Genomic DNA, 24887 nt, shown 5'->3' with positions numbered 1-24887 from the left:
CCACCGGTGGCTGGATTCGGGCTGCCTTCTCCCCAGGACTCAGTTTGTAAGGAGCCGGGAGGGGCTCACACAATTGTTACACACTCACAACTGAGGCCTGGAGCCCAGAGGGGCCAGGGAGCCGGCGTGGCACTCACTGAGCACCGCTTTTACCCCGGGTTCGCTGCCCAGCTGCTTTCAGAAATACCTGGGCCGGGAGGAGGGAGCATCCGGCTTTTCGTTTGGAAATCGACTTCCCTGTCTGCCTGCAGCCCCCGGCTCAGCTCAGCCTGCAGCCCCCTGGCCCCGGCTCTGGGTCTGCCTTTCGCCCAGCGGGCTGGCTGAAATGAACCAGGCGGCAGGGCGCCCCTTCCCCTGCCAGACCCCTTCAGGCCTCTGGGAGCGCCGGCGCCGCGTTGGGGACCGGCCCTCCAGCCCGATCGCCTCGCCCCCGGCCGTGCGCTCCCCGGGCTTGTTGTGGGTCGCAGGTGAAAGGGGCTGTCTGCAAACAGCCGGGTTCAAACGGCCCCGCCGGAGAAGGGGGCTTTTGTCAGCACGCCACAAAACGCTGAATTCCTCCCACCGGCTTAGGCGTGCGGGGAGGGGAGCGGGGGAGAGGCAGGGGCCTTTTCATGGCCGGCTTTCCCTCTGGCCAGGCCGCATCGCCCCCCTTCCCCAGCTCCCCCCGGCTAATCCTCCCCTTTCTTCGCGCGACGCACAAAACCAGGTTCCACGCCGCGCTATAGTGGCGGCCGGTGAAAGAGCCGGGGCCGGCTCTGAATCGGCGGAGGCAAATTGGTTCTGCTGAATAGCGCCGGGGAGGGGTCAGCGCTTAATCAAGCCCGGGGGGGGCTCTGCCAGGGCAGCCGGGCCCCCCCGCCCCAGGTGGTTCTCAATCAGACAAGCAGCCAGAGGTTGGTAAGCCCGGTCCCCTGCCCTCTGCCCCAAATCGTTGTCCGCTAACGCCCAGCCCGACAACCCCCCCGGCCCGCACTGGGGCTTCTCAACGAAACCCAGAGGAGCAAAGGGGAGCGGGTCCCCAGCCCCAGAGCAGAGGGGCCGTCGTGCCCAGGGGGCCCCGCTGGGAGCGCAAACTCCGGCTGGGGGACCCGGGGCAGCCCCCCGCCCTTCCTTGAGGCCTACGCCGCGGCGCACCCGTGCAGCGAAGGTGACTGGCCGGGGAAAAGGGGGGGGGGGGAGACTGAGTTTAATTAACATTAATACGCTGCCCTAATTAATGGGCTGCCGATTAATTGCTGCCCGCTGCCGAGGAGCGGCGGGTCGGTGCGGCTCGCGGCGGCGCCGAGCACAGATGGGCTGCACACAACTTGAGCGCGCTTGTGTGGCGGGGCTGGGGGGGGGTTGGGGTTTTTTTTTTCTTCCCAACAACCCTCCTCCTTTAAAAAAAACCCACCCCAGCCCCGCCGCTCCCTCCCAGCGGCTTTTCTAACCCGCGCCCGCTCCGCGGCGCGTCTTTCCGCCCGACTTGCCAGCCGCGCTCGCCTTCCAATTCGCCACATGCAACACGAGCCCTCGGCTGTGCCACTTGCTTTGGCTCCCCCCCTTAGAGGCTGGGAGCCCGGCAAGCGGGTGCCTCGGGCGAGCAGGAGGGGGGGCCGCGTCAGTCCGCTCCGAGGGACTCGCGGGGCGGCCGCCTGTCCCGGCCTGGCGCGGGGGAAGATGCGGGCTCTCCAGACGTGACTCCGCGCCGCTGGGACGCGCCTCGTCGGTGCTGGGCAAAGGTAACTGAGCACAGGCGGGACCCTGCCCAGGGAGAGCCGGGAGCGGAGCTGGAGAGCCCGCTGGGGTTGGGGGGCTCTGGGCTGCCCGTGCGGGGCTGGGAGGCCGCGGTGTGTAGGGGGGGGATGGGCATTAAGCGCCCCCCCTTGGGACTGTTGTGGGGCCTGGGCGTCGGACGGGGGAGGGGGCCACGGTGCTGCTCGCACTGATTTGTCTCCTGGCTTTTCTGGCCCGCAGAGCTGAGCCGGGGAGCGCCCAGCCGGGCTCGCGGCGAGCCTCCCCGCCATGGCGAGCTCGGCGGCGGTGGAGACCGTCATGCCCCCCTCCTGCCCGCGCCACGAGGCCCGAAGCGGCGCCGCCAACCCGGCCAAGACGCTGGCCTTCTCCATCGAGCGGATCATGGCCATGAGCGCCGAGCCCAAGCCCGCCTCGGAGCCCCGGCCGGGCGGGCTGGAGCCCGAGGCGGGCAAGAAAAGCCTCAGCCTGTGCCCGCCGCTGCCCTGCGCGCTGCCCCTGCCGCCGCTGCCCTTCGAGGGGCCGGCCAAGGCGCTGCTCAGCTACTCGGAGCTCTGGAAGAGCAGCCTGCGGGGCCCGGCCGGGCTGTGCAAAGCCAACTGCGGCGTGTGCTGCAAGGCGCCGCCGGGCCCGGCCCACGCGCTGCTGCCGGCCAGCCGGGTCATCAAGCCCCAGGCCATCAGCCAGGCGGCGGGGCTGCCGGCCAGCGGCTCCCTCTACTACTTCAACTACCTGGACGCCGCGTACCCCCCCTCGGACCTGCTGCCCGGGCCGCTCTTCCCCGCCGGCCTGCTGGGCGCGCAGCCCCCGGCCGCCGTCTCGGGCCCGCACAAACTCTTCCTGCTGGAGAGCGCCAAGCTGGCCGGGCTGGCGCCGGAGAAGTTCCCCAGCAGCCAGTACCCGCACAAGGAGCGGCTGCCCGGCCAGCTGGACCAGGTGATGAAGGAGAACACGGCGCTGGCCGGCGAGCGCAACGGCGTGAAAAGCCACGGGAAGGGCAGCGCCGCGCCGGACGGGAAGCCCAAGAACTTCACCTGCGAAGTGTGCGGCAAGGTAGGGCCAGGGGTCCCGGGGGGCGAGGGCAGAGCCGGCCTGGCTGGGGCTGGGGAGACAGGGCCTGCGCGCCCCTGGCCTGAGACGCCTCCCGTGTGCTTTCTCCTAGGTCTTCAATGCGCATTACAACCTAACGCGCCACATGCCGGTGCACACGGGCGCCAGGCCCTTCGTCTGCAAAGTCTGTGGCAAGGGCTTCCGCCAGGCCAGCACCTTGTGCCGGCACAAAATTATCCACACGCAGGTACGTGGCCCGCTCGCCACTCGTGTCCACACCCGGGCGATCTGCGGCAGAAGCGGCCCCCACGGGCCTGGGAGAGCGCTGGGGGGGGGGGGGGTATTCCCACGCGTTTCTGCAGACCCCGTGTCCTTCTCTTCCCCCAGGAAAAGCCCCACAAATGTAACCAGTGCGGCAAAGCTTTCAACCGGAGCTCCACGCTCAACACGCACATTCGGATCCACGCGGGCTACAAACCCTTCGTGTGCGAGTTCTGCGGGAAGGGGTTTCATCAGAAAGGTAGGGAGGGGACCCGCCGGGGCGGGGGCTTGTTTCGGTTCGGGGTTTCAGTGGGTCTGCTCGGGGGTCCAGCGGTGGGGAGGACGGCGAGGCCGCGGGGAGAGCTGATTGGGGGACGCAAAGTGTTTTCCCTGTGTCCACAACCGAGCGTGGCCCGGGCGCAGCAGAATAACGCCCAGCTGGCCACAGCGTTCGGGGCCGGGCTCAGCCCCATACACCGCGGCGCTCTCCGGGGGGAAAGGCAAATGGGGGGCCCAGTAGCCCCATCATTTGCGGTTCATACACACGGCGCTTGGTCTCGGGTCTCCCCGCGCCTAGCAGAGCGCACCAGGGGCAGGAGAGGCGGCCGGGGCCGGTGGCTGCCGATGGCCGGGGCCGGGGAGTTCCTGGCTGTCTTACCTCGCTGCTTTCTGCAGTGAGGTGCCGTCGTGCGGGTCCTTCTCCCGGCCCCTCCGTTTGCTCGGGGTCACCACGCTGACCCTGCCTCTCATTTTTGATCGTGTCAGTGGTAGGCGGCCCGGGTTTGACGCAAAGCGAGTTTGACAACTTCTTGACTCCCTTGCAGGACACTTCCTAATGAAGTCTTGCAAGTGCGGCCCTTTTCGGCGGCGGGGCTCCGCGGGGACAGCCGGGAGTCACCGCCTGCCCCTCTTCTCACTCTCCCTCTCTCCGGCAGGCAACTACAAGAACCACAAGCTGACCCACAGCGGCGAGAAGCAGTACAAATGCACCATCTGCAACAAAGCCTTCCACCAGATCTATAACTTGACTTTCCACATGCACACGCACAACGACAAGAAGCCCTTCACCTGCGGCACCTGCGGGAAAGGCTTTTGCAGGAATTTCGATTTAAAGAAGCACGTGCGGAAACTCCACGACAGCGCGCTGCCGGCCAAAGAGCTGCCCCGGAGTTTGCAAAGCTAATTCACGCCGCTTTCGGGGACTCGCCCGTCCTGTGCAAAGCGATCGAAAGCGGGTTCCAGCGAGGCCGAGCGATGTATCGGACCCAGCCGCCGGTTTCGCAGCCCGCTTAGCGGGGCGCTGGCGGACAGAATTCCGAGCCGCATTTGTATATAAGAGGAAATTTATTTAAAACTCCTTTGCCCCTGTGCGCCGGGGGATTTGGTTGTCTTGGGATGAGCGGGGAATAGCGGTTTTGTTTTAACCTAACTCCTCACAAGGGCCTCTCTGTAAACTATGTGCCAGCAGAGCCGTCTTTATATATGTCTGTACAATGAAAATTTTAATGTACAATCGAATAAGGAATATATCTATGGGATAATAAAAAGTCAATTAGTAAGGGGGCTTTTTTCCGACTTTCTACAACCACGGGCAGAGGTGTAAAAAAAAAAAATCTTATTCGATCGAGGTCCCCAAGCACGACGGCCCGTGTAAACTCGGATTTGCGTTCTGCCAGGGAAATGGCTGCGTGGTGTTGTTTTCGAGGCTGGCCCCGTTTCCAAGCCGCAGAAGCGTGAGAGCGAAAACTGGGCATGCGAAGGAGCCTTGTGAGACCGGCAAGGGGGGAAAAAAACCCAAAACAAGCGGCCTGGGAAAGGGCCCGAGTCTGAACTCAGTGTGTCGAGATGGGGGGGGGGGGAGATCACCTGTTTGCTTCACTGCTTCGTTCCTGGCTGGTCGCCGCTCGCCCTCTCCAACGCGAGAAGGGGGCGCGCCCCCTGGAAGCGGGGCCTGACCCAGCGGCTCGGGCCGCCCCTAGGAACGCGGCCGCAGAAGTCATCCCTTCCCACCCGCTCCTGCGCATTTGTCAGCGCGGGGCGACCCTGCTTCTCCCTGCCCCTTCCCGCTGCGCCGGGGTGTGGGGCGGCGCGGCCTTGGATCGTTCTCTCGGCGGCGGCGCCGGGGGAGGCGAAGGGGCGCAAGGAAACCCAGCGAGGGCGCAAGGGTGGGAGCGAATTCCTCTGCCCAAGGGGCCGCTTTCTGTCTCGGCCGGCCCCTCGCCTGCCCCAGCCCCGCTGCGTGGCTCGGTCCCTCGCTGGAAAAGCCCGGGGAAGGCGGCTGCCGGGGGCCGGGGCCGGTGACTTTCCAGGTCACCTTTGGGGCCTTTCAGGAGGGCGCAGTTAAGCCATTTCCCGACTGGCTCCCCTGCCCCCGCATGCTGATGAAATGAGCCCACGCTGGCTTCCCGAGTAATGACCCAAATGAAGAGCGAACACACAGCCCCTTCAACCCGCATTACATTAATCTAATCACTCCCAGCGGGGCCGCGCGACCCTTTTTGATCAGAATATGGATAATCAAGCGCTTGGATGCCACTGGCCGCTTCCGTCTCCGCTGCGCCCCCCCTCCCCCCAGCCTCCTAATAGGCGCGGGGCTATGCGGCCCACGTCCGGAGGACCAACATTATCCCAGCGGCGAAGGGACATGCAGCCGGCCGGGCATGTGCGTGCGGCTCCAGGCGTCCTTTCCCCCGCCTGAGTGAGGGGCTAATGCGGGCAGGCCAGCCCCCCCCCCCCCATACTGCTCCTTCCCCCAGCGCCCTTGCGCCAGAGGGGCCGGCTGACCAGAGTTCCAAGGGGGCTTGTCGTTTTTATTGGGGGGTGCAAAGTTTAACGCTGGGGCCAGGCCAGGGAATCCACCCACCGCAGGGCACAGCCTAGAGCGCCCCCCTCCCCCCGCAAAACACCCTGCGCTCCAACCCTGCCAAGCGCCCGCTGGGACGTAGCCTGGGGGCCGGGCTGTGCCCCTTCCCCGTCCGCAACCTCGGTGGGGCGGGCCCCGGCGAGCCCGCGCTGCGAGGCAGGCCTTGTGTGATGCTCCCTGTGCCCGACGGGGGGGGCCGATCCTGCCGTGGGCCCTAGTCCTAGCCCCTCGCTGCTCCGGGGGAGGTTTGGCGGGCAGGCCCAGGGCTTGGCGCCCGCCGAGAAAGGCTGGGAGACCACTTCCAACGGGGCCGCCTTGGGCAGCCCGGGCCGCACGCTGCCTTCCCCTGGGGGCTGCGGGGCAGGGCCCGGCTATTCATCGCCAGGCCCTGCAGTCAAATGAGCATCGCAACTGCTCCTTTCTGCCGCCTGGCCCCCAGCCCCGCGACGGGCCCCTGGGGCCTGGGTCCAGCCCCGCGACGAGCCCCTGGGGCCTGGCCCCCAACCCCGCGACGGGTCCCTGGGGCCTGGGTCCAGCCCCGCGACGGGTCCCTGGGGCCTGGGTCCAGCCCCGCGACGGGTCCCTGGGGCCTGGGTCCAGCCCCGCGACGGGCCCCTGGGGCCTGGCAGGAGGGCAGCGGGCAGGGGCCGTACGGGGCCCGCCGGGCCTGAACCCTGCCCGGGAAGGGAGGGGGGGGCGGCCCCAGGAACTGCCGGCGGTTCCCGCAGGTGTCACCTGGGCGTCTCGCTGCGCTTTGCCCGGCCCCTGCCTTCCCTGAGCGCCCGTCGCGGGGCGGCTGCCTTGCTCCCGGCCTGGCTCCGCGATCCCAACCAAGCGCGCGGCCCCAGCGGGATCGGGGGGGTTCGCTCCCTTAGAGGGATCCTGCCCGGGGCGAGCCTGGAGGCCGGCGAGCGAGCTCGGCAGGGGCAGGCTCTGCCGCGGGCCGAGGGACCCGGCCCTGTCCGGCCACACGCGGGCTGGATGGTCTAACACCCCCCTCCCCGGCTGGCTGGGGCTGCTCCCACCTCGGCAGCCCCCAGCGAGCCTCCCAGGAGCAGGAGGAGGGCGCTCACCCGCCGCCGCGCCCACAGCAGCTTGGGCAGGGCTGGTCGGCGGGATGGGGGGGGGGGGGGGTGGCGGTACCTCGCCATAAAAAGTGACATAAAGTTGCCAGCATTTCAGCCCCCCCCTTTGGGGTGCTCCCTTCGCCTGCCTGCCGGAGGGGCCCCCATCCGCTACCGCCAGCGTGTCCCCCGCATGAGCAGGAGGGGGCAGGTGTGCGGAGAAGCGGGGCGCCCCGCAGCGGGGGTTAGCCAGCGACCCCAAAGGCAGCCGCGTTGCCCTTTTCCCCGCACCGCGCTCTCCAAACGTCTGAGCAACCAGTCCGCTGCTCGAAACATGTTAATTGCCAGCGGAGCTCATTAAAGGCGCGCCCATGCAAACCCCGGCGAGGGAGATTACGGGGATAAAAGCGCAAGAATGAACTGTCAACAAGCGAGCCCATCTACACGACCAGCAGCACTCCAGAATGAGGCATTGGGAGGCAACAAAGGATTGTCTGGGACAGGAAGAAAGGCCGACCTAGACTTTTGTTTAGTCAACACAATTGATTACAAATGAGAGATTAACAGGATAGCCCCCGAGGTTTTTTTTTTTGAAGGAGGCAGAAGAGAAAAGTCCAATTAAGTCCACCGAATGTTAACTCCCTTGAGTTCCACGGCCAGCCCCGCAGAAATTCTCATTAAACCGTCCCTGGCGATCCCTTTTGGAAAGTAATTTGTCTCCCTGATGGAGCGGAGAAAGGGAGCCGGGGAAGGAGAAAGAAGCGCCAGTTCTTGGCACAAAGCGCTGCGGAGACACACGGGAAAGAGCCAAAGGGGGAGTTAATGAGCATCTGACAAGCCCGCTTGGATCCAGGCCTGGAGAGCAGCGCTGAAAAGATGGAATGGGCCAACAACTATTCTTTCTCTCAAACAGAAAAAGGCCAATCTGAAACAGGGCTGCACAGAGCTGGTGGGGAAGAAAAGAAAGCCCCCCCCCCTCCGCCCCAGAGGCTGGAGTGGAAAGCGCAACTGCCCCGTTGGGATGGAAAATGCATTGGCATGCCCTTGTTCAAACGCCTCTGGCTGGACAGTGGGGCCTTTAGCTAAGCTCTGCTACTCAGGAAGGAACAAGCCTTCCCAAGCTTTCCTGCCTCCTTCAGTAGTGCTTGGAGTGCAGGTAATGCAGGCTGGACCCTTCCTTTAGTTCAGAACTTTTGTAAGGCAGCAGACACAAGCCACCAGGCCACCCCTCCTCCCTTCCCCCAGCCACAGCAGGGCTCCTTTGCCAAGCAGCAGCTCCCAGCACACCAGCCTGGAGGGAGCCATTGTCACAGGCTGTCAAGACAAGGGGAAAGGTGAACAAGGAAGAGTTGTTTACTTGTTCCACTAGGGGGGGTCACCAAATGAAATGAATAGGTAGCAGGTTTCAAATAAACAAAAGGAAGTATTTTTTGTTGTGCAGTGCACAACCTGCGGAACTCCTTGCCAGAGGACGTTGTGAAGGTCAGGACTCTAACAGGGTTTCAAAAAGAACTAGATAACCATTGATGGACCTATCCTCCATGAATGTATTAGCCAGGATAGGGTCCCTAGCTTCTGTTTGTTGACAGGGGTGGGATCACTTGCTGATTCCCTGTTCTGTTCAGTCCCTCTGGGGCACCTGGCAGTGGCCACTGTCAGAAAACAGGATACCGGGCTAGATGGACCTTTGGTCTGACCCAGTTCTGTTTTAAACGCATTAGTAGACGTGTTCACATCCCAACGAAGGCAAAGTAGTTGCAGGTTTTAACATTTGTTAAAGCCCAGAGTTGACGTGCACCAGCTGACACCTGGTGGTGTCTTGTCTTCACTAGAATTTCAGCACCTCCGCTAAGGCAGTGGTGCGCAACCTTTTTTAATCCGCAACCCCCAGGGTTGAGAAGAAAAAAAAAGGCGCCAGGGCCATTTTGTTGCAGCTCCTTTAATTGAGAGTGCAAGTCTGCTCCCCTGCCACTCCCCTCACCCCCGTCGGGCACCTAGCCAGGAAAACAAAATGGAGGCTGGCCTGGCACTGTGACCTCCCCAGGAAGACAGCTGCGACCCCCAAAGAGGTCACACCCCATGGTTTGCGCACGGCTGAGCTAAGGCATTAATAAAATGCCTTGCTTCCCTAGTGAAGACATTTACCTGACATGGCACAATCACTGGTTCTCATTCAGCTTGCTAAAATGGGGCTTAACTGAGTCTACATTGGGGTAGAGTGGGGTTTGCAATTGAGTTAAGCTAGATCCAGGGAACAATTACAAATAAATAAGCTTTTTTCCTAGTCTAGACTAGTCCAGTGTGGGGCCCCTGACATCAGTTTGAAACTGGTTTATATTGATTTGGGCTTAAGTCAGTATTGACTTTGGTTTAGAAATGGCCTATCTAGTTAGCTGGAGTCAATAGGAGGCTCAAGTTATAAGCCTGTTAAGCCATTGTGTGTACACAGAGATTTCACTGTTGCAAACCCCAAATGTGTCTCTGGACAAATTGGTTTTAAAAGGGCACTTGTGTAATTTTCCATGAAGCATTTTGGTTTAAGACATATTTTTTTCTGAGTGCGTTACAATGAAACAGAAATCCAGAATTTGTGGCAGGTGTCTGTAACAAACCAATACTTATTTTTAATGCGGGTGTAACCCACACACCTGCTAGGTGTGGGGCACTGTCCCATCTAGTGGCACTGAGAACACACACAGACTAATAAGTGTGCCTCAGCCTTAGCTAATGGCAGCAGGAACTTTTAGCTCAAGCAGGAGAAGCTCATGCACAAAGTTCCAAAGGTCCCAGGTTCAATTCTGCCTGGCCACATTACATGGGGAAAGTTGCACTTTTGACTGCTTCATCTGTGCTCTGCCCACCTTAAAATTATGGAGTGAAATCCTGGCCCCACCAAGGGTACAGCTAGACAGCTGGGCTATTTTGGGATACCAGAGGTATCCCAAAATAGCTACCTGGCATCGTTTAAACGTGCCTGTTATTTCAAAATATTTTTCGAAATAATCAGTGTGCTATTTCGGCAACCCTGTAACCCTCGTTCCACGAGGGTTAAGGGATGTGTCAAAATAGCACAAGTTGCGCATCTTATTTCGAGTTTAGGGTGCTGTGTAGATGCACCCTGATATCCTGACCATTCAGTAACTTTAGCAAGTCACCAGGCCACAAACACTGGCAATACCAGATGCTTCAAGGCCACTATCGGTTACTGGGTTCAGGGCCAGACTGAGCCACATTGATGCCCTGGACCCTGGACTGCCTGGCCTGGCCATCATTGCTGGCGCGCGCGCTGGGCCATGCAGGGCCCCGCGGCTGTGGGGTGAAGGGCGCTGCTGGCCGGCGCTGCAGGGATGGGGGGGCCAGCGCTGGGTGCGCGGCGCCTGATGGCAGCTATAAGGGGCACCGCGCGCCCCTTACAACTGTCATCAGGTGCCCTCCATCGGTTGGCGCCCCGGGCAGCTGCCCAGCTCGCAAACCCCTCAGTCCGGCCCTGACTGGGCTAGATGGTGCGCTGGTTTTCATCTCATCCCCACACCGGTAACCCCTTTTATTGCCCAGCGACCACATCTTAAAAACAGGGTGACCAGAACCAAATAGGATACCAGGTAGGACACAAGATGGCTACTCACCTTTGGAACTGTTGTTCTTCAAGATGTGTTGCTCATCTCGATTCCAGTTGAGGTGCACGTGCCCTAGCTACTCCCCATTGGGTCAGATGCAGAGCCCCCTGAAGTGGTGTCGGGGCGGCGCCCTATATATGACCCTGCCGACCCAACCGCCCCTCAGGTCCTTCTTGCTGGCTGCGCCAGCAGCGGCGGAGGAGGGTGGCTAGAAGAACAGTGGCAAAGGTGAGTAATTGCCTTTTCTGCTCCGAGTGCTTGCTCATCCGTGTTCCAGCTGAGGTGATTCACAAGCCTTGCTGACTTGAGTCACGACCAGGGACATTGTGGGCTCCGGGGCGTGGAAGGGACCACCGACTAGTCCTGACCTGGGATCTAGCCACCAATGGAGGGTGTGAGTGACAGGGCGAGGCACTGTGAGCACGTCCTCTATCCTGTCCCATCCTAGGCGATATGACAATGCCAGCCAACGCTGGAGCAGTTGCAGGTAGAGCCGGGCGAAGGGTGCTATGTATGTGCATACTGGCCACAGTGACTGGAACGTCGGAAAGGGACGGTAATAGCCTGGTCAGAGTTGCAAAGCGGTGGTCTGGCTGACAAGAACAGCCCCATAGGAGCCAGTCATCCAGGTAAGGGCAAACCTGGCCCCCATGAAGCCGGAGGAATGCAGCCCCCACTGCCATACACTTGGTAAGCACCCTGGGCACTGTAGAGAGACTGAAGGGGAAGGCTGCTCACTTGGGGGGGGTGCAACAGTCTCACCAGGAATTGGCGATATCATCTGTGGGATGGTTTGATCACACTATGAAAATAGGTGTCCTTTAAGTTGAGGGCGGCATACCATTCCCCCAGCTCCAGGGCAGGAATGACAGAGCCCTGAGTGTCCATCCAAAACTTGGGACTTGTCACAAACTTGTGGAGCTCCCCAAGGTGGAGCATAGGGTAGAAGGCCCCCTTAGCTCTGGGGACAAGGGAATAACTGGAGTAGAAGCCCTTGCCTCTGAAGTCCCAAGGGAGCTCATCCACCGCGCCCACATCCAGGAGTGCACGCACCTTCTGAAGTAAAAGTTGCTTGTGAAAGGGGTCCCTGAAGAGGGGTGGGCAGGAGGGGCAGGAGGGAACAGAATGAGCTAGAGTAGCCCATTTCCACTGTCCAAAGGATCCAGTGGTCTAAGTGATGGGCACCCAGGTATGGTGCAAACAGGACAAACGGCTGAGGAAAGGCAGGGAAGGGTCCGGTGACGTTGCTGCTCCATCCTCGGGCATCCTTCAAGAGGCTCGTTTAGATGCTAACGGAGGTTTCGACTGGCCGATGGCACCAGAACAGCCTCTGGATGGTTTGTGGCCAGAGTTCCGTGGGTGCCGATTGGAGTCGTCGAGGCTGAGGAGGAAAGGCCTCTGTGGCAGAAGCTTGAAGAGCTTGTGCTGCAAAGCAGGAGTACGCATGCCCCAGGACTTCATAGTGTCCCTGCAGTGCTTAAGGCTATGGAGCCAGGAGACTGTCTGCTCTGCAAAAAGACCGATCCCATTGAAAGGAAGGCCCTGTATCATCTTCTGGGCCTTGGGAGGAAGGCCGGACGGTGGCTGCCAGGCGACCCACCGCATAGCAATACCCAACGCCAGGACGTGGGCTCTTGAGTCCCCAGCATCCAGGGAGGCTTGAAGGCAAGTCCTCGAAACAGCTTTGGCATTCCATCGGGCCAAGGGCAAGTTGTCTTCTGCCGCCTTCCCTTCCCAGTCCAGGGTCCCTACATCAGCTGCCAGTTACCTTCCACCTCAGGATCAGTAACCGCCTGCGACATCCCCTCCTGAGGATCCGACAGGCACCCCACCCACAGGACCAGTTGGGGGACTTGCAACTTGTGGGGCCTCCCCTGCTGGCCTCGAGTTCCTCCCCTGATGGAACGGTGGCAGGCATTTCCGTTTTGGGCCTCCCCTGCTATGTACTACTGGGCATTACAGGATCTCCTCCGCAAGGTGGTGATTTGTCTTAACCTCCCAGGAGAAGAGGTAGTGGAACAGGATGATCCTAGGGCAGACATGGCTTCTGAGGCCTCTTCCCAGGTGGACTTACCCACTAACAAGTTGTGGCAGCGTGTTGGGGTTCCTCCGATCCTGCAGCCATGTAGCAGCAAGAACAGATTCCACCAGCCAGTAGAATAGAGAGGGGTTTATTGCTTCTCCAGGATACAGCACAGCATAGGTGTGATGTGGTTACAGAAGGCTGGGCCAGGCTGCATCAGCCCCCTTGAGATGGGGGTCCCTTGGGCCCCTAGATTCCAGTCTCCTCCTTAGTCTGTTTCCTTCATGGTTCCAGCCCAAGACTCCTCGCTCCCAGACCCTGCCCCCAAACCAGGTGTTCGCCTCTGCCTCCCTTCCTTTGTCTCTCCCCTGGGGAAAGAGCCTTGTTATCAGGTGTCTGGGCTAATACACATGTGGGTGAGTCAGTGGAAATCACACATCACAGCACAGGGGGACACCGGATTACAGAGCAGACAGCACCCCCACTACGTCACACATATCTAGCTTGGTATCGTCCAACACTGTCTGGCAGACTCCCATCTCCGTTCCCCTGATGGCCAAGAGGGTGGAACAGGCGTACTTTGACCCTGTCAAGGGGTTTGAATGCCTTTTCACCCACCTCACACTATGCTCCCTGGTTGTGAAGGTGGTGAATAAAAAGGAGCATGCGGGACAGGCATAAGGCTCGTGTGCAAAACGGGGTTATTGTGCAACCCCCCCCCCCCCCCCCGCGTCCACACTGTTTCTTTTTCCGCAAAAAACTCCTTGTCCAAAAAGAAACAGCAGAAAATATGCTAATGAGATTGTGACTTATGCTAATGAGTCCCCCATTAGCATATTTTCTGCCGGAAGAACTGGCAGTGACGATGTAGCCGAACTGAAAAACTACTAATCTAATAATTTACGCAACAAAGAGCTGGAAGCAAAGCAAGAGAGCCACAAGTTCCAGCAGCTGTGTCTGGCGGTAAGAGGAACTGAGGAGTGGTTGGGCTGGCAGGGTAATATATAGTGCACAGCACCAGCACCACTCCAGGGGGTTCCACAACTGACCCAACGGGTAGTAGCTAGGGTAAAAACTGTCCGGCAATTGTGTATGTAGTGTGTGCACATCTCAACTGGACTATTGATGAGCAGGCACCTGGGCAAAGAATGGCCCATGGGCCAGATCCAATGGGAGCTGACTGTTTCAATAACAGGCAGCCATGAAGGGGCTCATAGTTATTCACAGAGCACATGGCTGCAGCTTGTGCGGAGGTGGGGCAGGCAGGGAGGCTGATTCAGGAACGGGCTGCTGGCTGGTAAGTCTCTTGGCTAGAGTCTGCCTCTGGCACCTCAGCCCCTCTCTTCCCCAACCCTCTGCCCCCACTCCACATATCCAAATCCTCTGCCCCGCCCCACTCCTACACCCATACCCCTTCCCTAGGGTTGTCAGGACAGTCCAATATTTGAGCTTTCTGTTCGGGAAACAAATTGAGAAAATATAAATATCCGGTATTTTCTAAATAAGATGTAATGTAAATTGTGATGTAATGTCAAGTGTGTCTGGCATTTTTGTTGAAACCATCTGGCAACCCCACTCCTCCCACATCCAGCACCCCAATCTCTGGCCCCTGATCACAGTCCTCTCTTGCCCTAGCTCACAACCCAAACCCCTGCACCTACTCTGTACCCCAATTCCCTTCCCCTAGGTCACACTCCAACCCCCACATCCCAGTCCAGTGCCCCAGGGCACAACTGCCTCCTTCCCCCAAACTCCCTCCTTTCCCCTAAACTCCCTTCTGTACCCCACCTCCATCCCAAACTCCGCATCTCCATTAATATCATGGAAGAGTGCGGCCCTCAACCACTTTCCAAATTCTTGGATTGGCCTCCCGTCAAAAATTATTGCCCACCCCAGAGTTACATAATGGACTTTTCAATACCATTACTTATGCGTCCTAGTATTTGGCTTACACTGAACAGCGCTGTTCACTGAACAGTCCACAGCTGGATTTTCTCCATGAGCGGTTACAGTGAGTTTAAGTTACTAACATTTTATCAAAGAAAAACAGAACGGTTTGCAAAACCCAACAAGGGGCATAAGTACCTGAAGCTGTGATCTCCAGTGTGTATTACCTTACATTTGTCGATGCAGCCACCTCACTTGGCTTGGTTAAGTCTCTCCCAAGTTCCTCAGAGGCTTCTATGCTCTTAGTAAATTTAAATAATTCAGGCCAGATCTACACTAAAGGGGAAAGTCGATGTAAGATGATCTAATCTGATCTCTCTCAGGCCATTCAATTTCCTCCAGAAGCCCCTATACAGAACACAGTGACTTCAGACAGACCAAAGCATTTCAGTCCTCAAAACACCAAACAGTTGTGTGCCACAAGCAGAGAGCAGGGGAGATGGTGATGCCAATGCACACTGAATGCTGCCGAATGAAATATGCCCCTGCATAAATTGTTTGAACAGCTTAAAAATTTCCCGTCAGTCAGGATCTTTGCCTGTCATAGGAACATAAGAACAGCCGTACTGGGTCAGACCAAAGGTCCATCTAGCCCAGTATCCTGTCTGCCGACAGTGGCCAGCACCAGGTGCCCCAGAGAGGGTGGACCAAAGACAATGTCCATCTTCCCCTCCCATGCCCCCAGCTTCCCTGCACACACCTCAATGCTTCTCTCAATCCCCTATACCGTCCATTTTCTCAGCCTCTCAATTCTAGGCATCCCTATACATCCTAGGCCCCTACCCCTCATTCAGCAGCTCCATCTCCTACCTCCATATGCATCCTCCTGTCTTCCCCACAACGGGCTATTCCAAGTCCAAGTAGCCAGAACCATGCCACTGACTCCCCTACACCTCACCCCCCAATAAATCCCTTTTTAACACCTCCTCCCATCTATGTCTGGTGTTGGGAGTGGGTCCGTTTCAAACCTTACTCTGCACACAAAGGAAAACAGATCTGGACAAGCATTGCCCAGGCTGTAGCCACAAGTAGAAGAGACAAAACACTGCATCCTGAAAACTACACAGAGATACCCTGTGGGCAGAGCATTTCTCCACTCTGGCTTCATGCACAGACAATCAGAGCTGGGGCTTCAGCCGGCTCGGCCCAACTCCCCCCATGCCCAGCAATCCACAGTTGAAGCTTTGTTTAGCCAATGAAGCAGCGTGGAAGGCGTAATCAACACACCTGTTCTAGTGCAGGCAGGATCATCTTCCCAGCTCTTCCTGATCCCATTTTCTTTTCTTTTGCCAACCCTCTGCCCCAGCTTTCTATTGGCCCTTTACAATCTGCTTTAATGATCTCATAGTAATCCACTTGCTACCTTCTTAATGCGGAACCTCACAGGTTATTTTAATGTTTTCATTATGAACATATAGCTTTGCAATTTTGCCACTAACCACAGCAACTAAAAGTCACTTCTCCTCAGCAAGGCTAACAAAACAAATCTACAGTTTCTAGGCTAAGCCAGTTGGGAAATATTTAGAGCCAAAGAAATTGAAGCATTTTCCAAAAGTGAATTTCAGGCAAATTTTCAAAACACTGAACTTCTGTTCAGCTTTTAGTTTGACTTCCCAGGAACAGAAATACAGGATGTGACAGTTTCTTTTTGGGGAGGCTGGTGTGCTTACCACTTTCTTAATACCAAATTTCAGAGATGTGGCAACTTGATTAGGCCCTGATCCTGCAAAATCTTCACACACTTTGGCTTTGTTTACACTGCAGGGTTTTTGCACAAGAAGCCTTTTGCGGAAGAGGTCTTCCGAAAAAACTTCTTGTGCGAAAGCGCATCCACACCTCAAAAGGCAATCGCAAAAGCCAAGTGCTTTTGCACATGAGAGCGTTCACACTGCATGGATGCTCTTGCACAAGAAAGCTCTGATTGCCATTAACTGAATAGCCCTTTGAGCACCTGTGCTTTTTCTGATTGGCTCTTTTTGTGCAAGAACCCACTCCGGAGTGTCCACATATGCCTTTTTGCACAAGAGCTATAGCACAAAAAGGAGTTATTCCTCCTGGGGAGAGGAATAACTCTATCAGCAAAAGCCCTCTGTCCTGTCAATTTACTCTATTTTTTTTTTTTTTGCACAAAAACACGCTTCAGGTGTGGAAGCTCCGCCAGTTTTTGCACTTTTGCGTAAAAACCTTGTAGTGTAGACATAGCCTTTATGAACTGTGAATCAATGGGACTGCTCACTGTGTTTAAAGATAAGCACAGGTACAAGCGTTGGCAGGACTGGTTCCTTAGTAACAGAAAGCATATTAAGGATAACTAATGTTCTCTGATGCTACTTTTGCTGGAAAGAAATTGCAGATGCCACTTTGAGTGACACAGAAGCAGGTGATTGGCCCTATTCCCAACTATTGAATGAAGATACCAAAAGAGTAGCAGGTTTCTAAAATCAGAATGAGATAATAAAAGAAGTTTTCATACAGGACACTGTGGTCTCACCACCCGTGTGTGTATGTAGGTGGCTAGAGGAGAATAGACTGGGTTAACGAGGAACCCAAAAAGTGATGTGCTCCTAGTAGATACAGGTATGTATATACAACAATGTCAACTCTATTAGAACATTGGAGGTCTATGTAGGAAAGGAGCACCGTCCAAAGAAAATCCTAGTCTTGATAGCTCAGATATATCAATTAGCTCTGGGCTAAATAACTAATGATTTAAGCTGTGACATCTTCATATATCAGCAGAAATTGGTATTTGTGCAATTCATACAAGAGGCTGCAGGTGGTTTGCCCTAGCACAATCAAAGAAAGTTAAAGACTTAGGTCCAGATCCTCAAAGGTTTTAATGCTCAATGGAAATTGTAAACAATGGAAGTTGAAAGCTTAACCACCTTTGATGAGCATCGTGTTCTAGGTTACAATGATATTGCATAGGTTAACCACTTGCAGGAGGTGGCCTTAAAGCATGCAGGTATTTTAAATTCACAGAGTGTACCTAGGAATCTTTACAATCATTCCTCCAAAATCCCATCAACTGTCACATAGTCTATTTCCTTCTCCACTGGTGCTCCTTGCCAAGATATTTTGCATAAATAGAAGCTTTCTGATTTATAAATCAGCCTCCTCCTCCTGATTCATTATGTTAATGATTCGGTATGTCACCAAGATTGGATTGTGGTATTACTGAATGAATCCAGCAGGAAAAAGCTGACTATAAAGGGGGAAAATAGCACAAATGTACTCAAAACACCTTGACAATCGGAAACTAACAGAAAGAAAACATGTGAAAAACCCAATATAAAGAGGCAGTGGCTCTTTAAACCATTCTAAATGCACTTCAGAGAAAAACGGCAAGAGACGTCATTCAGACACAAACCAGTTTGTATGGATTAGGTCTCACATTATTGTGGGCACTTATCTGCAGGGAAACACAATGACTAATTTATTGTTCCATTTGAATTATCATTGCTATTAAGTGATCACAACTATACAAAGATTTCTTTAGTTAGCGTTTTTGGCATATACTTTATGTCCGGCCCAGAACATTTAACCTTCCTTTGAAATATAAACATTCCCCTATTTTTCCATAGTTTAGACCTTGAATGAGCCTGTTCTGTCTCATTTCAAAGCTCCAGAAAAATGAAGGAGTAATGCTCCTTTTATAGCATCTTGGCTTTCGGCTTTCTTAAGCCTCATGTGTCTAACTTAAAGCAGCTCCATTGTCTCAGATAACCAGTTGCCTCTGTTTGTAAGAAAAGACTTTGAGCAGAAGCAAAACAACCATGTATTTTGAGGCCAAAGCAAGAAGAAGCATGCAGTCTGGATAGTAATTTAAACAAAGCTACAGGCATTCAATTCACTTAAGCAAATTATCCACCAGAACCTTTTACAGAACAAGAGTCAAAGAGCTTTGAATGATGTGATCGGGGACATATTCATGCCAATAATTGCAGATATAGAAATATAAGCCTAGAAACAAAACCTGTTTTGCAAAATAACCCAGCATATTTGACAGGTATTCATTGACTGTGGGCATAAACTGTAAACTGACCAAACAAGCAGTCATTTATTTAAAGGAGAATAAACATTATTTTTATTAATTTACAATATATTTACAAAACAATCTTATGAAATCTGGCTGTGGTTCTATTTCTGTCAAGAGCATGATGTAAACAAACTTCATGGTATTCCATGGCCTTTCAGATAGGGGCCTTTAATTCATATGAGAAGGAATCAGGAGAAAGAACAAACCAAATATTTTTTAAGCTTATAATTCCTGGGTGAAAAGTTATTGAAGGGGAGGATTATATTCCTTACTAACATATATGTAATATGGATGACAAATTTCTGTGATGTGGCTCACACAAAAGGCAATCAGAAAATGTGTGCCATGGGTGAAGTTTACAGCATTCTCAAGAGCTTTTTTAGCATTGTTTTTAGAAAGAATAACAAATCCCCCATTTGTATGTTACCACATGTTGCATGGACAAAAACTTCACATTGCACGTAGATCCAAAACGCATTTTTTTTTGCATCTGTCTCTTTCACAAGGGCACTTTAAAATCCATATGTTGCTGGTAATAAGATACCTTAGATAATCAACTACTTGATTGTGTCAATGTTGTGAAATAAAACCGTGAACACCAGACAGGTCACCTCCACTTTAGGTTTGACAGAATGTGATTTTTCTCAGCAATAAACTTCTGAAATTCCAATCTCCATACAAGACTTTAACTTCTTCAATTCAGTGTCTAATGAGAATTCAGGAGAAGAAATATTATTTTAAATTAGCAATTTTTTTGCAGATAGTCTCTTGTATTCTTGTACTCACTGGGCTAAATTCAGCACTGCATTGCACTTCAAAGAACCAATGTTAAATCAGTGGTGTTGCCATACTGGTCTTCTGAAGCCAGAGTAGCCCCTACCGTAAGCTATACATCTGATGTTACACAAAAATAATCATTGTGCCATGCGGCTCACACCTTACTTCAACTTCAAAAAATGGCAGCGCCACTTCAAATCTTTATAAGACTCGTAGGGACAAGTAACAGCTGTGTATCTTGTATAGTGGCTATAAATGTACTGATTAAAGTAAAAAATAATAATTTGTTCTCTAGTAAATAAATTCTAAGGAACACATTTTCCAGAAACAATATCTAAAATTACACTCAATTTCTAAAACTGTTTTTTAATGAACAGAAGTTCAAATGAGCATTTCTGACATCTCATTGACATCATTCACAAAAGCAGTTTGAGCACCCCACCTTGGTGTGTGAGGTTCTGTGTGTAAAACTGCAGCCTGAGGTGTAAAATTGAGCTCCCAGTCTCGATGGAAATATGGTATTGAATATAAACAACTGATGATACCATAAAAAGGATGAAATACAATTACAATTTAATAAAAATTCTTATTTTATAAATATTGTATCAAATTGGAAAATAACAAAAAGCTTGAGAAAGTATTCGGGAAAAAAAGGATTTTTCATCCAACAGAAATACCTAACTGCACTGCCTTCCCCGAACAGTGATCAAGAAGGTGTACAGCTAAGGAAATGTGGTGGTGGAGGTGATGACATGGGAATGAATCAGGCTGCGTTCTTAGGTTAGTATAATCGTTACTCATCAATGCATAGACTTAAAAAATAAAGTGATTCAGAATCCCTTCTTATGAGCACTCATCCGCACACAGTAAAGTCATTTGTTTTCCCCACCGCTTTTCTCAATATATTTCAGTAAGGAGCTTGGGGCCATGGACTATGTGGCTTAAGCTTTACTAGCACTAAAGGACATGCCAGGAGAACCTGAGAGAACAGGGGTAGTGCAGCATGTGCTGAGTGAAAAAAGCACTTAAAAATTTAAGAAAACTATATTAGCTAATTAAAAAAAGATGATGGTTACTCAGAGATGTGGATGGTTACTTGAAATTATATGCTTCAAATAATGGCCTGGGATCAGGAAAGCATCCCTATTCAGGACTGCATTTAAGCAAAGGCTTAAATCCCATTGGAGTCAGTAAGACTTAAGCACATGCTTAAAGTTAAGCAGATTTAAATGCTGTCTTTAATTAGAGCTGAGATACATGGCAATTTAAGACACTGATGACCAACAGTAACCCTAGCAAAATATCAACAGTGATTGACAATGTCTGTTAAATGCTGCATGAGCAAGCGTGATTGTCCTCAGTGCTGACAATAAGCCTTGAGCGCAGCACTCAAGTAAAGGAGGGCTTTAGTTCACTTCAGCTGCCTTGCAGTTTGTATTTCTGCCCCATTTCCTTTTGTTGTTCCACAGGCAGAGACATGCAGGCCCTTGCCATCTTTGCCTTCTCAGTTCAGGATGCTTTCCTTCTGTTCTTGTTCTATGGATTGTCCTGCATTGACTAGATATATTCCTTGACAATTTTCTATGCCCTAGAGTAGCTGTACTTCTGTTGCTTCCAAGGCCATAGCCTCTAAACAATCTGGAATTTCAATTTCCTCTGTCTCCAAAGGGAGGGTGAGTTTAGCATCATCAGTATTGTTTTCAATTTAAGCTTCAACATTCTGAACACTTAAAATCCTTACTGAATCACAACCCAAAAGACCTACAGAGGGGTAGCCCAGTTACAGACTAACTGGAACAACTTAAAAAAAACAACTTGAAGCACCTTAGACACTAACAAAACATGTAGATGGTATCATGAGCCTTCGTGGGTTGTGCCCACAAAAGCTCACGATACCATCTATGGATATGTCTACACTTGCACCCTCTTTTGAGAGAGGGATGCAAATGAAGACATTCGAAATTGCAAATGAAGCCGGGATTTAAATATCCCGTGCTTCATTTGCATATTCACGTTATGGCGCTATTTCGAAATAACAGATGCTGTTAAAATGTTGTTATTTCGAGAGAAAACCCTGCTCTCGAAATAACCCTAATTACTCATACAATGAGGTGTACCAGTTATTTCGAAAGAAGGGTTTTCTCTTGAAATAACCCCGTCTTAACAGCATCTGTTATTTTGAAATAGCGCCATAACACGAATATACAAATGAAGCATGGGATATATAAAACCCGGCTTCATTTGCAATTTCGAATGTCTTCATTTGCATCCCTCTCTCGAAAGAAGGTGCAAGTGTAGACATACCCTAAGGGTACGTCTAGACTACATGCCTCTGGCGACAGAAGAATGTAGATTAGGCTAACCGGCATAGGAAAATGAAGCGGTGATTTAAATAATCGCCGCTTCATTTAAATTTAAATGGCTCATCCCAGGAGGCATACCTGGGAGGTCAACAAATGCGTTTGATGTCGACCGCGGAGCATCCAGACTACTGCACTGAGCTGACAAACAGCTGATCGGCTCAGCACGGCAGCCATTTGAATTTAAATGAAGCGGCGATTATTTAAATCGCCGCTTCATTTTCCTATGCCGGGTAGCCTAATCTACATGCCTATGTTGCCAGAGGCATGTAGTCTAGACGTACCCTAAATGTTTTGTTAGTTGCTAAGGGTGTGTCTAGAGTTTTGTCGATAAAAGTGGACTTTCGTTGACAAAACTATACCTGCTTCTACACTACCGCCGAGTTCTGTCGACATAACGTCGACAGAACTCGGCAGTTTTGTTGATGGCAGTAAACCTCATTCTATGAGGAATAACGCCTTTTGTTGATAGAGTTCTGTTGACAGAAGGCGTTATTGCATCTACACTGTCCTTTGCGTCTACACTCTGTTGACAAAGCAGCTTGCTTTGTCGACAAAAGCCTGTAGTCTAGACGTACCCTAAGGTGCTGCAAGATGTTTACGTTTTTCCAAAAGACTGAATTGGGTTTAATTCAGCGATGGGGAACCTTTTTTGTGCCACTGCCTCACAGAAAAATCAGTCAGGGGCCATACACAAATATGAAAAAAAAAATCCTCACTGATGTGGCCCCCCAACTGAGGAGACAGACACTGGCTACATTCCCCTCACACACCAGAACCAGATGGAGCCCAGGCTAGTAAATTTTGTATGCTCCAGACCTGCAGGAAGATGGTGGGGGTGGGGGCCTTGAAGTGCCAGAGAAGGCTCCTCAGTGCTGGGGGGGCCAAATTCAGGCAAGCCGGGGACTGCATCTTTAGGTTCCCTACCCCACTTTTAATTGATTGAAATTAACTAAAATAAATAAATGTTAAAATATCTGAAGCTGTTAACTACATACAATCAAACACCCTTCATCTGGAAATACAATTCTTTCCCTGAATCAACATTTCACAATTTCAACATGTTTAGTTGTCATTTTCAGATGAACTGAAGCAAATACATTTCATGGGGTTTGAATACTACTTGGTTATTTTCACATTTTAGGGAGAGATTTTTCAAAAGCAAAAATCAGAATTAGGAACTTAACTCCCATTCTCTTTCATTGGGATCTTCTAAGGGGCCTTTGAGGATATGTGTACACAGTAGGGATGTTAAAAAGCAGGTAACTGGGTAACCATGTAACTGCTAAAATTTCAGTGGTTATACGGTTACATGCACCCACAGCATGGCGCTTATCGGCTTCTGGCTCTGCTCCTGCCCCATTCCTAGGGAACCAGCTGCTGCCCCACACTGCAGGCTCTGATATAGAACCAGCAGCACAGGGTGGCAGATGGCTCCCCAGGCGAGGCGGAAGCCTGCATGTGACCATTTATGATAACTGATAAGCCTAGGCTTATCAGTTAACCGTTAAACAGTTATCCTGTTACATCCCTAGTACACAGCAAAGAAAAACCTTCAGTTGGCCTGTACCAAGTGACTCGGACTCAGGGCTCTTTCACTGTTATGCAGACCTCTAGACATCCTTCCCATTGCAGGGTTTGTGCTCTATTCTGAGTCCAGATGTTTATGCAGCAATGAAACAGCCCTCAAGTCAGAGAGCACCAGCAAGCCCAAGTTTGCTGGTACAGCTAGTAATGAGTGTCTAGTTGCAGGGCAGACACACTCTGAGAATTGCTACCAGCTCAGGCAAGGGAAATGCTTATGTTGTGAATCCTGCTGGGATTTAAGCAGGAGCTTTCTGAACAGCATGATAGCATCTGGACTTAAGGTGGGCTTGAAAATGGGCACAACAGGATCTTCAGCACTCCTGGAATTCCGGCATCTACAGGACGGAATACCAGTTTTAAGGATCTCAATTTTCAAGTTGGGCACATGTAACTAGTCATTTAAATGCCTTTGTAGATGTTGCCCTGAAATCTTTGGCAGGATAGGGAATAGAATCTAGGTCTTTTCCTAGTAAATTAACCACTGAATAAAAATTGTTCCTTTCCCTCACACCTGCATCTGACTGGATTTACACTTTCAGAGCTCCAGAACTAGAAATCTGCATGCACTACTGTTAAATCAACTGTATGGCTCAGAACAACATTGTAATCTTAGAGAGCAAAATATTACCAATTTGTCTTTGTTGCAATTTTATACTTACTCATTGTTCTGTCTCAGTCTCTACGCTAGTTTTTTTTAAGCATTCTGCTTCTAAGATGAAAGCCTAATTTGATATTTTTGTAGTTATATAACGGTTCTAATATTTTGTGACATTTTGTATTGTGACACTATAGATGGAATTGTCATCGGACTGACACCCTTTACTGTTTATTCCTTAATTACAACTGTTAGCAACACTGCAGAGAAGCGTGCTAATCTGCCATCACATATTATGAAAACAACGTTATTGTTACAAACACCAACACCCACTCAACAGGATATTTCTAACATGGCAGTTTCTGTAAAAACTTATCAAATTAATGGACACTTCAATAAAAAAAGTTTCACATGAACTTTGAACATTTCCATGGAAAATGTAAAGTCATTTTAAAGTACAGCTGGAGGAAAAAATTTTTTGGCCAATCTTTAAGTGATTTAAATTCAGAAAATGAAGGGCCTGATCTAGCAGAAAATAGCTTCTGCAGGGGTTGGCCCTTGCAAACTGTTCAGACTTCCTGCGGTCTCCAGCTGAAGAGGCTGCTCCATATTCTGTGACAATGAATTCCTCACCACTAATCAGTCAGCAAAGGATAATTAAATCCTATTTGATTAATTAAATGCATGTAATGCTCTAGCGGCACATTTCAGAAGGTGCACCACTCAAGGAGCAATGCAAAGGCTGTGATCAGACTTGTTTGGGCTGTGACATTTTTGTAGAGGTTAGTAAGGGAGTAGAAGAAAGATGCTTCTAAATCATTCACTCATAATGCACAAAAAAAATAAGATAAAAGGATAGGACACCTCCCCCCATAAATACTTAACAGCAGGTGAGGGAAAGATAGACACCCCCCCCCACTAGCAAATAACAGGGTATGGGAGGCTCATAATTCCTAATAGTCTCTAGTAA

The 24887-nt window shown here is 52.1% G+C and overlaps 1 protein-coding gene across 1 annotated transcript; it reads left to right on the top strand.

Moving 5' to 3' along the window:
• The first annotated feature begins 1396 nt into the window (after positions 1–1396).
• FEZF2 (FEZ family zinc finger 2) lies at positions 1397–4800 on the top strand. The gene is made up of 5 exons (XM_075939745.1): positions 1397–1721; positions 1957–2787; positions 2897–3031; positions 3172–3304; positions 3981–4800. Exons 2-5 carry the CDS (start codon positions 2005–2007, stop codon positions 4226–4228), a joined length of 1299 nt encoding a protein of 432 aa, XP_075795860.1. The 5' UTR covers positions 1397–1721; positions 1957–2004; the 3' UTR covers positions 4229–4800.
• The last annotated feature ends 20087 nt before the right edge of the window (positions 4801–24887 follow it).

Source organism: Pelodiscus sinensis, chromosome 11 (genome assembly GCF_049634645.1).
Source record: "Pelodiscus sinensis isolate JC-2024 chromosome 11, ASM4963464v1, whole genome shotgun sequence".
NCBI lineage: Eukaryota > Metazoa > Chordata > Testudines > Trionychidae > Pelodiscus > Pelodiscus sinensis.
The sequence above is the reverse complement of the archived record's forward strand: the minus strand, read 5'-3'. Positions and strand labels throughout refer to the sequence as shown.

Coding starts and splice junctions, on each gene's coding strand:
- FEZF2 (XM_075939745.1), top strand. CDS start 2,005: ATGGCGAGCTCGGCGGCGGTGGAGACCGTCATGCCCCCCTCCTGCCCG. Junction 2,788..2,896: donor CCTGCGAAGTGTGCGGCAAG/GTAGGGCCAGGG, acceptor GCTTTCTCCTAG/GTCTTCAATGCGCATTACAA. Junction 3,032..3,171: donor ACAAAATTATCCACACGCAG/GTACGTGGCCCG, acceptor CTCTTCCCCCAG/GAAAAGCCCCACAAATGTAA.